The 12,583-nt window shown below is 25.6% G+C and overlaps 1 protein-coding gene across 2 annotated transcripts in view; it reads left to right on the top strand.

The window, feature by feature from the left end:
- The window catches only part of LOC101237974 (uncharacterized), an 89,566-nt gene that overhangs the window by 52,056 nt on the left and 24,927 nt on the right, over positions 1-12,583 (top strand). For both annotated transcript variants that reach the window (XM_065798044.1, XM_065798045.1), the window contains exons 29-36: positions 484-601; positions 1,210-1,323; positions 3,960-4,133; positions 8,395-8,634; positions 9,063-9,197; positions 9,278-9,415; positions 11,368-11,493; positions 11,761-11,883. In XM_065798044.1, the coding sequence (XP_065654116.1) occupies positions 484-601; positions 1,210-1,323; positions 3,960-4,133; positions 8,395-8,634; positions 9,063-9,197; positions 9,278-9,415; positions 11,368-11,493; positions 11,761-11,883 (1,168 nt within the window). The remainder of the gene's footprint in view (positions 1-483; positions 602-1,209; positions 1,324-3,959; positions 4,134-8,394; positions 8,635-9,062; positions 9,198-9,277; positions 9,416-11,367; positions 11,494-11,760; positions 11,884-12,583) is intronic.

The raw sequence follows: 12,583 nt of genomic DNA on the forward strand, positions 1-12,583 counted from the left end.
AAGTGTATTGAAAGACAAAGTGAAACTGCACATGAAAATTACTAAAACCAGCATTTTCCAGCAAGATTCAGTACCTTGTCATACAGCTAAAACAGTTAAGAAGTGGTTTACTGGTAATAAAGTTGAATTATATATATATAGATACATATATATATATATATATATATATATATATATATATATATATATATATATATATATATATATATATATATATATATATATATATATATATATATATATATATATATATATATATATATATATATATATATATATGTGTATATATATATATATGTATATATATATATATATATATGTATATATTATATATATATATATATGTATATATATATATATATATATATATATATTATATATATATATATATATATATATATATATATAAACACACACATATATAAATATATATATTTTAGATAAGTTGACTGATTGATAAAAATATAAAGTTTGTTTTTTTAGGAGATGGTACCGCGTGATTATACTGAACTAGTTCTTGGAAAACAGTGTGAATATGTTATCTCATTAAAAGATTCTGCTTCACTTCCTGACTTGCAGATGACATTCACATTTGTGCCTCGTTAGTTTATAATATTTATGTTTTTTTTTGTGGGTTTTTTCAATTTTACAATTACAAAAGTCATATATATAAAACCCTTGGTATCAGGAAAAAATAAGGGCGGCAATATTTTGCTGACATTAATCTGTTAGAGGTCGGCAAAAATTCGGTACAAAGGTTTCACCATAAAACATAGAAACGAGGTTGGCGATTTTTCCTGACCTAAAACACTACTAGGTTGGCATTGCCGAATGCCAACCTAGAAAGTCTTTTTCTAAATATGATGAAGGGGAGCTATCTAAATATGATGAAGTAATAATAGGGGAAAATGAAGTAATAATAAGGGAAGATGAAGTAATAATAAGGGAAGATGAGTTGTTACCACTTATTCAAAGTGAATGGTATTATGTTAATACATTTGTTTATGAAATGTTGACTTAAGTTAAAACATTATTTTTAGAAAAAGAAGAAAATAAATTAGAAAAAGTTATTTTACTGTATTCTTATTAAATACTTAGGTAGCCATCCAAACCTTTTTACTTCAAATTTTTCTTAGGTTTATATACGTTATGGAATCATAATATTACTTTATATTAAAGGTTTCAATTAATATCATTAAATTTTTTTAGAAAATAACAAGCTTTTTATGATGGAATGTGGAGAGTTGTGGAACATGAAGTTTGAACAGCGCTTTGGAATCATGCATGATGAAATCAATACCGTGTGTTCAAAGCATTGGCCAGGTAGTTCTTTATTTTTGAAACTATTTTTTAAGAAAATTTGAGCATTTACCATTACATAAACAAAATATTGACATTACATTACTTGTTGTAATCTAATATCATTTCAAAATCTTCAGATCATATAGCTAAAGGTTTTGGTTACTGACGGTTTTTACAAAATTTTTACAAAAAAAGTTATTATTTTTAATTTTTACAATATTGCTTATCTTTATAATATTTATTATATGAAAAAATCTTGTCGCTCAAAAATATTATAAGTATTTATTTTTAAAGTTTATGCTACATATTTTTAAAATAGATATATAAAAATCTGAGTTATATATTTTTTAATATTTTTATATTTTAACTTTCATACTTTGTACCCTAAAATTTACCTCTCCTTGTATGGAATACTGTTGTCATGTTTGGGTTGATTCTTCTAACAGCGCTGTTTCTATTTTAGAGGGTCAAGGTCCATTTTAAATTTTGTTGGACCTACTTTGCTGCTAAATTTGTGCCTTGAGCTTTGACATTTGAGCTTTGAAACTGACAACTATTTTTTTTTAATGTTACCACGGTTGCTGCTCAAATGAGCTATTATCTCTTGTTCCACCTATAAAAACGCAATCTTCTGGGAATTGAAATTTAGCAAAGTTACATTATTTTACTGTAACTGTTCCTTCTTTCTCAAAAGCTTTTGTTCAACTTTTTTTTTTTTTTTTTTTTTTGAACATTTTAAAAATTCTCTGTCATCTTCATTTTTTCCGAACTCATTGTTTTTTTTTAAAGTCTTTTGGAAAAATGTCAGTTTTTTAAGTCTTTATCTTCTTTTTTTCTTGTTCTTTATATTCCTTCTCTACTTTCTTTATTTTTCTTCTTTACTTTCTAGTAACACTCAGGTATTGTAGCCAGTTTAGAAGTGAATTTGTTGTGTTAAAAAAAAAAAGTCAATCAGATTCCTTTAAATGTAATTAGGAGCAGCCCCCAATGTTTCTTTATAAGATTAAAATTAATTAATTATTATTAACTCAACCAAAAATTGAAAAATTACAAGTTTTTTATAGTTGAACAAAATTAGGTGAGGCGTCATTCATATCGTTAAAAACTAGTCCTTAGAGTGACACCTAAATAAAATTAACAAACAAATAAAAAAATTAACAGCAGTAATAATAAATAAAAGCATGTGTAAATTAAATTAATTTAAAGAAAAATAAGATAAAAAATAATAAATAATAAGACAAATAAATATGAAAACACTCAATAACAACAGCAAACAAAAATGAAAATAATTAGCAAAACAGCACAAATAAAAACAAACTTTTCACAAACGAAACGACAAAGCACAAAAACATGTTATTTTTGGCAAAAAAAGAAAGGTGTAGAAAATGTGGTAAAATAGAAAAACAGAGAACAACAAAAATAATTAGCTACAAAGGCACAAATAATAACACACTTTACGCAAACAAAAAGGCAAACACATAAACTACAAAGTGAAGGCAAAAACTGCAAAACGAAAATGCAAACACAAAAACTTCCACAAAATAAAATAAAATAAAAAAGTAATAATAACTTGTTTTATCTTTTTATCTTTGCCGAAAAAAAAGGTGTAAAAAAATTGGTAGTGATTTATTTTTACGTTTTAATTAGTTCTTTCTATTATTATTTCAAACTTTTTTCGAACTTTTTTCTTTTAAATTGAAACTTTGCTTTTAATTGATTTTTTTCTTATTAAATGTTCTTTTATTCTTTTATTCGTTTTCGTGTTTCTTCAATCTTCTAATTTGTTTATATCTTTTAATAATTTTCTTATTTTACTTTATTTTTAACTAATCTTTTTTATTTTTCAAAAAAATTTCCTTCGCTTTTCCTTTTCTCTTTTTTTCCTTTTCGCCGTTAAATAAAGGCTTCCGCTATTTGTGATGTCATTGCATTGAATTCTTTATTGCTTTTAATAATATTCAGTTACTTTTAGGATGACGGAGTACTATAAATAAAAAATTTCAAAGTTTGAAATAAGAATGACACTCGCTGTAAATTGATTCAAAACATTCTCTTCTGTATCCTATCCTAAACCCTGTAGTATTTGGCTTTTTTAATTATTTTCATAAAAGTAATTCATTTAAGTTATATTTCATTGGTAAATTATGCAAGTAAACATAAATTATTATATATTAAAATGAATTAGTATATATTAAAAATAAATTGTACTTTTTATACTTTTTTTAAATTGAAATTTAATCCAAAACCAAATCTTTAAAATGTGTTTTCCATCACCAAAAACATGAAGTTTTTAACTTCAGTTTTTAATCAATTCAATAGAATTAAATGCAATGCAAGAAAAGTTTAAAAATAAAATTGAATCGATTGTATTGGCCAATCAATTGTATTATCCTCGACTTTATTGGCCGCTCTAGAGGCTTGTGGTTGTGAACTTATGTTATTGTGTATCTTTTTGCAGGTTTTTTTTTGTTAAATAAAATTTAAAATTAATTACAATTTAAACTCATTGGCTCAAGTCGAGTTTTTGTTAACAAAAAAAAACTATAAAAAAAAGTGTTTAATTTTTTTTTTTACTAAATATTAAATGTTTAAATGGTTGAAAGACAAAGAAATATAAGCTGTCATTATGCAAATTAGAATAATGATGCAATTTTTAGATCTGGCTTTGAATAAAATTGCTGTTCAGTCTAGTACCAATCGTAATGGTTTTGCAGATAGAGCTGTTGATGGAGACTTCAACTTTCAGTGGGAAAAAGGGTCCTGTACACTTACTAATGAGGAAATTGATCCATGGTGGAGAGTTGACCTGGGAAATGAGTATATTGTTACAGGTGATTTTATTATATGTTGTTTCATGTTGGTAATTTTTTTATAAAAGTTATTTTTAAGAACTAACATTATGACAATCACTGAATCACCAAAAAACAAAGATGGAATAAGAATGCATGTCAGAGTTAAAATATTATTTCAAAAATATCTTTATTTTTCCCAGAACATTTTTTCTAAACAAATTTTTTTTTTGTTTAAAATCATAATCAGATACAACATTAAAAAAGTCTGCAAAGTTTTTTACTGATAAAAAGGTTTGTCAAGAAAAAAAAACTATTTTTACAGTTGTTTTTTTTTATGACATTAAAGTTAAAAAAGAAAATCAGTTAGGTAAAGTAAAGTATTATTAATCAAAAAGCAGTTGGGTTTTGACTATTTTTTATATAGACTTAAAATATTTTATAAATAAAACAGTATATACATATATATATATATATATATATATATATATATATATATATATATATATATATATATATATATATATACACACACATATATATATATATTTATATATACACACACACATATATATATATATTTATATATACACACATATATACATATAGATATATGAGCTTTTAATAAAAAAATGTTTTACACAAAACTAGACCATCATACATAAAAATTGGTTGACAAAGTTTAGATTGTGAATAGGTAATTATGTAGTATATCTATCTTCTAGTTCTTATAATTTTTTGCTAAAAATAGCATATGTAATAACTTATCCTTATTTTCAAAGATTGCGCTGATGATGGTGATAAAAGTAATGACAGTGGAGGCTGTGACAAAAGTGTAAAAAAATAATCAAGTTCATAAATTTATTTCATTTAGATACACCTATTACTGCTTTAGCTACATGTGCATTACTGCATAAGAGAGTATCAGTGTGATGACTCATCATGATATTGACATTCAAGCGGCTCTTATTCTCATCCATTCCCTTGACATTATTTTTTCACTTAAAAGAAGTCTCGCTAATCTTCAAGATATCTATTATTTTAGAATTCTTACTGAAGGCTCTACAATACAAGAGTAAACTGGGATAAATAAGATTATTGTCAGACAGAATCTTTAAATACTGATTTCTTGCAATAACAAAAAGGCGTTTGTTTTCAAGATAATTGTTTTTTGTAAAAAAAATGAAAGAAATAATTACGATGCAAATAATGCTTTTATTCCTATTAATCCCACTCAACTCCATGGTTTTACCATGGACTAGAGTGGGGCCTAATAGAAATAAATGATGAATTTGTTCCTATTAAGCTCCACTCTGAATTAACTTAATAGGAAATCAAAATATATAAAAAATGTTTTTAAAAATAATATTTTAAAAATGGACTAAAAACTAAAAAATAAACTATTTCATGGGACCCGAGACTTTGTGTACATACACAACCTGAAATATCATTAAAGTCAATGACTGAATATGTTAAGTGCCAATAAGAATGAGTTGTACTTAGTTGCCAAACATTTTCGGCTTTAATGATATTTCAGGTTGTGTACGTACACAAAGTCCTTGGGTCCCGTGAAATAGTTTATTTTTTACTTTTTAGTCCATTTTTAAAATGTTATTTTTAAAAAGTTTTTTTTTATATTTTTTATTTCCTATTAAGTTATTTCAGAGTGAAAAGAAAAAAAATCAAACAAATCAACAAGAAAGCAAGTTAAACAAATTGTAAAAAATTGGCTTAAAAAAAGCTCCACACTACTCCGTGGTTTTCACCTTCTTGAGAAGCCGTCTCAAAAAGGTGAAAACCATGAAGTAGAGGCTTAATAGAAATAAATGCATGTGTGTTTTAATTCAGGAGGTTATGTAGGAGACGTAATTATCAGTAAAGAGACAAAAGACATCAGCCTAAGTCCATCATGAAGAAAATCCTAAAAAGGTTTAATATAGTAGTAAAAAGTGTGATGATAGGGTGAAGAAAGAAAAAATGAAAGAAGAAGTAAAAGATAAAATGTGAGATCATAGCATTTAGTGAGATCATAGCATGATCTGAACTACTCAATGGGGATCAAGGAGAAACAGTGCACAATCTTGGGTCAGAGACAAAACACATAGAGAGAAGGTCAATGTTTAGGGTTTTCTCAAAAACAAGTAACAAAGTCAACTATCTGAGTAAGAGATCTGGATACTAAGTTAGTAAAGAGATCTGGATATAAAGTTAATGTTTGAGGTTAAGAAAAACATATAAAAATATATAAAAAATGTTTTTAAAAATAACATTTTAAAAATGGACTAAAAACTAAAAAATAAACTATTTCATGGGACCCGAGACTTTGTGTACATACACAACCTGAAATATCATTAAAGTCAATGACTGAATATGTTGGGTGCCAATAGGAATGAGTTGTACTTAGTTGCCAAACATTTTCGGCTTTAATGATATTTCAAAACAAAAATTTTGAGTTTAAGTGTCACCAGGGTTATTGTTACTAAAGCCACACTATTCAGTGTGATGAGTATTGAAGTTACTAATAACAATAATATTGGCTGATGAATAATAAGTAAAAGTTTGCTTTAATTGATCAGATATAACATCAAAAAGTGTCCCTTGGAAGAAAGAGAGAGAACAAAAAGAATTGATATTGAGTGAAGAGATGCCAAGAGAAAGCACATACAAAAATATTTTCATGATAAATAGGTGAATTAATGAATTGGTATATTTCCAGGTGAGTTGATGTGTAAGTATATTTCCAGGCAGTGACTAATAAAGTTTTGTAATTCAAGGAATAATTGTCATTGAGATTGATTCTATGATGAAACAGTGGAATTCAAATTAGTCTTATAATGAGCAATTAAATCTGGTGAATTTTTCAAAAGGTTCAATGAATGAATTAAAAGTTGCTTTAAAGGCAATGAAAATTTATAAAAAGTAGAAGCAATTAGCTGATGGTGGTTTTTTTTATGTTTAAATATTTTTCTATACTTTAGTCATGTTTAAAGTAATTAGAAAACTTGACTCAATCATAGGTAGTGCATAGCACCCTTTGAACTATGAAGCACCCTAATGATAGGATGATGGCACCCTAAATAACGAACTATGAAGTTGTCTCAGTTCCAGTCCTAAACCTAAAGGCATGATTAAATTCCTTATGTGAACTCAACAAAGCACACTAAATGCGCTTACCTTCCATGGGCAACATAGCCCCATTAACACACAGAACTTTTCTGCCCTAAAGTCTTTGTCTAGGAGGCCTTCCACAGTAGCTGGATGCATCTGCCCTTGATAAGTATTTTTTTCAAAATACAATCTCAGCCTTTACTGAACCAAGAGCCCTAAGACAGGGGTATTTTAATTCAGAGTTAACTACTCTTAACCTTTGCCTAGAAAAGCAAATTCTACAAGTCAGCAGGACATGGGGCAATTTGTACTAGATTGATAATTTGTACAGCAGGGTTGTTGTGATGATCCTAAACCTGACTTGATCTGAAATAGTTAAAAAAAGTTATTTCTGTAAGTTGTACTTTGCCATGATGTAATATATGCAATCAATAATGAGTATATGCAAACAATTTATACACTTGCAGAGGCTTAAAAATGTTGCACTTTGATGCCATTTTGATTTATTTTGTTTTTAGTAAGTATATGTTTCAAAAGGTACCAAGATTAAAAAATATTTTAGTACAAGTGCCAATGCAACATGCGTATTAGATTTTATTTAAACTTTATACCAATGCTAAATTTCAATACCATACCAAAAATAAATTTCAATACCATGCTAATGCTATTTCCAATGAGCCCAATAAGTTTAAGTGAGCTATTGCAGAAAAATAAAATTTTTATAGTAAATTTTAGAAATTTTGGTAGTAGATTTTAGATAGAATGATTTCTTTATGAAAAGTTTAGATGTTTGCTTATATTCCAGATTTGTATTTTTCAAAAAAACAAAAAAAGTTATGTCAAAGAATGATTAAAGTATATTATTTTAGGTTGGCAGTTAAAGAGAAGTTATTTTTTTTTAAATTATTATTTATCTATGAATGAATTACAAAACTTGGTTTTAGAAATTCAAAAAATTATTTGTTACATAAGGTTGTAAAAGTTACTGATAAAAGATCAATTTTATGTTTTTGTTAGAATCACTGGTAGTAGATAGACCAGACCAAACAAATTTTATAAAACTTTAAAAAGTTTTTTATTTTTTTTAATTTTACTACTGTGAATCTTGTAATTTTGATGATACCTTTATTATTATTTTGTTATTTTTTATATTTTTATATTATTTTAAAAATAAATTATATCTTTTATTATTTAGATGTTACTATTGTTAATCGCGGAGATCGTGGTGATTACCTGACAAATTTTCAAGTTCATGTTGGTTCCAATCTTGTTGTCCATCAAAATCCTGTATGTCATGATATTGTTCGCTATGCAGGTGATGCAGAGGCTATTAGGTTGCAATGTAATCCACCGATTCCAGGAAAATATGTTGGTTTGCAGATGTTTGGCACCGGAGTGCTTTCTGTTTGTGAAGTTATTGTTGCTTCAAGGCTAGGTAAATAAATATATATATATATATATATATATATAAATAAATATATATAAATATATATATATATATATGTATATATATATATATATATATATATATATATATATATATATATACAATATATATGTGTATATATATATACAATATATATGTGTGTATATATATACATTATATATATATATATATATATATATATATATATGTATATATATATATGTATATATATATATATATATATATATATATATATGTATATATATATATATATAATTAATTTTAAATCCAGAAGACAAATTTTAAATGAATTAATTCATTTTGAAAATTGAAAATAACATGCTAATTTTAACTTTTTTATATGTTTATTTTTGTTTATATTATTTACTTTTATCATATTATTATTTTTATTATTTTATATTATTTATTTTTGTTAGGAAGTTTGTCTGATTATTGCCAAATTGAAAATGGTGGTTGTGATCAGATTTGTCATAATGAATGTGGAAGCAGAAAAACAACATGTTCTTGCAGACCTGGTTTTAAATTAGCATATGATGGAAAATCCTGCTTTGGTTGGTCATTCATAGATAATAAATCTTAAAATATTTTTTTAATATAATCATCAAGTTGTTAATTGTTAAACTTATTTTAGATATTGATGAGTGTTTAATAAATAATGGTGGCTGCCGCACTGACCAACATGCATATTGCAAAAATACACCAGGAAGTTTTCACTGCTTATGTTTTAAAGGCTTTATTCATAAAGATAACAGTCTCACTGAATGTGCAGGTAGGTATGAACTAATACACTAGTACTAAACATATAGATGGTTGTTAAGCTTTCACAATATTTCAGAGAAATATTTAGTTTACATTTTTTTCATCTAATCTCATCTTTATTTTCATTAATTATTTTCTGAGATAATGGCAATAAATTATTATTAGAAAAGATTATTTATATAAATTATTATTATTACCTTAAATGAATTATTTTTATTACCTTTTCTGGGATTATTTTTACATTATTGATTACAGCTTTACTTTTGCTGAGAATGAAGTGCTTTAGATTAGGTTTAAATAATTTATAAATGCTTAAAATGGTAACTTAGTTTAATTAAATATACTAGAAGAAAATTGTACATTATTAAAATTAGTATTGGATTGAAAATTGTAAATGGCTTATCATCAGACTTAAAAACATACTGAAATGTCTTTGTGATATTTATGGTATTAATTAAAATTTTCAAAGGCAATTTTATTAGTCTTCCTAGCTTTTTGATAAATGTTACTTGAAATATAATAACATATTTACAGATGAATTAACCCACTTCAATTTTTTGATGGTTTCTAAAAGAATTTATAGTTTAAGTAAAATCAACCAATGATTTTCCTGAAATCTTGAGTAACTTCTAGAAAGGTTTTTCCTGAGAGTTCAAAGAGTTTAAATTACAGATTTCAAATAATTATTATTTTAGAATCATCCAAATTTTCATTTTATGTGAGTTTAATATACTATTTCTTATTTTATTAAATTGATTTCAAAAATACCTTGCTTTTATTAATAACTCTTTTGCTTAAAAATAAAAATGACTTTTTAATGCATTGATATGAGCTGTTGTTAAGGTAACAATATCATATCATAGCAGTTGTGTAAAAAAAACTTATAGGGTTTTAAATGATTTGTCACAAAATAATTTAACAATTATATTTTAGCATAATTTAACATAGTTTAACATAATTTAATATAATTTAAATTTTATTAACAATTATATTTTAGCAACTTTGATAAAGTTTTTGACGAAAATCAACTCGCAAATAGACAATAGACATAATGTTAATGTTTGTGAAGCAAAAATGTTATTTAGAATAACTCATAAAGCTATCTTATGCAGCTATCTAAAGTTATTTTGAAATAAAGGATTACAAATAAGCAATAATTTTTATTATTTAGTTAGAGGATGTTATAGGATGACCTTTAAAGTTGAGTTTCCACTTTAAAGTTTTTATATGGAACAGGAAAGGAAGTATAATCACATAAGCATGCATAATATAAGTTACAATTTGTCTGAAAGAAAACTACACATGTTCGCGTGATTATTTTTGCCTAGGAACTTGGAAACCATTTAAAGCATTTTTTTTATCTATATATATCTTGTTAATACAATCCATGACCTCTAGCATGAATTGAACTTTAATGACATTACTTTTGTTACTACCTTTTTTCTTCTTAGTTGTAATTAATTATGATATGACCTTCACCCCAGTCATAATTTTTGTATAATTTCGTACACCCCAGTCAATATTTTGCTCCATATTTTCTATTTGCCTTATAAGTCCTCTAAATTTTTGCTTCACTGTGATCTTTTTCTGTGTAATTGTTTTAAAACACAAAATTAAAGATATTAATAGTATTTTAATTAAGCTTGAAAAGTTTTGACAAATATTATAATTATCCCTATTATAGTTATTAGTTTATTTTTTCAAAAGCAAATAGTTGATGTTACATATGTATATATGTATGATTTTAAATAACTTATTTGTTTATTTTGAATAGAAGATTAAAATGAAACAAATAAGTTTAAACTTTTTGTATAAACGCTATTTGCTCTTGTATTACTGATGATTTTGTTTTCTGTTTTCTTTTTTGATTATTGTTTTCTTTTTATTTTCAAAAGTGTACTTAGATACTTTTCATTAAAATTCGTCTTAACATTTTGAAAAAGATTTTTTTTTAATTTTTAGATTTAAATGAATGTGGATCAGGTAATGGTGGATGTGAACAGATGTGCAACAATACCCTAGGCGGTTATTTGTGTACTTGTCGAAAAGGCTATGAACGTAAAAAAAATGACATGTATGGTTGTCAAAGTAATAGAACTCTCATATTTTATTATCTTAATTATGAAAGTTCACAAAAAAATGTTCATTCATTATATTAACTTTTTTGATAGTCATTATATTGTTACTTTTTATATCATACATTATATTGTACGTTGTATATTGTATTGTGACTTTTTTTTGACAGGCGTTAGATTGACATTTCACATAATAATGATTGATTAACAAGTTTCAATAAACAGTTCAAATTATTATATTTTGTTGAAAAGTTATATATTCATTCGTATTATATTTTAGATATCAATGAGTGCTTGATAAATAATGGTGGCTGTGAACATAATTGCAATGATTTTGATGGTGGTCACTATTGCTACTGTCGACCAGGATTTAATCTTATGGAAGATGGAGTTTCTTGTGAAGGTATATTTTTATTTTAAGGTTTTCTTAAACTTTTATTTTAGTTTTTCTGTGCATGTTTATATAAAAGGAAGAAAAATATAGAAACAATATTTAAATAGTGCTGGAAAAAAAAAGAATGAGATAAAAAAATTAGTAAATTGTTTTGCTGTTGTTTTTGATAACAGTTGTTTTTCCTGATTTTTTTTTTTTTTTCCTGATTTTTTTTTTTCATAAACACTTACCTCCCTAGCCCAGGGTGCTCCTACTGTCAAGAAGGCAAAGAGATTTTAAGGAGGAGATGATTTCTTTAATTATCTTTATAATCTTTCATAAATATTTGTATATAATAAAAATAATCTTTTATAAATATTTGTGGTCTTTGAAGTAACCTTTCATCAGTTGAATCTTATTTCTTGCAAAGTTAACCAGACTTGCTTGCTCCTTGTGAGGCTGATTTAAATTCAGCTGTTTCTTCTTCAGATCTAAGTATTGATGGGTACTATCCTTTGATTGGCAAAGACTCCAATAGTTACATGCTTGGCTTGGGGGTATACTTACGCATCAATTTGCCAGTTTGTCAAGAAATCAGGTTTAAATCCTTTGACCATTTTTTTATATGCTTTCGCTTAGCACCTCTTCTTCACTCTATCACCTTTCTCTTTTTTCTTTATTGTTCTCCTTCTTCTCAAGACTGCACTCTTTTATATGTAATTTCTGATCA

This window comes from Hydra vulgaris, chromosome 05 (assembly GCF_038396675.1).
Source record: "Hydra vulgaris chromosome 05, alternate assembly HydraT2T_AEP".
NCBI lineage: Eukaryota > Metazoa > Cnidaria > Hydrozoa > Anthoathecata > Hydridae > Hydra > Hydra vulgaris.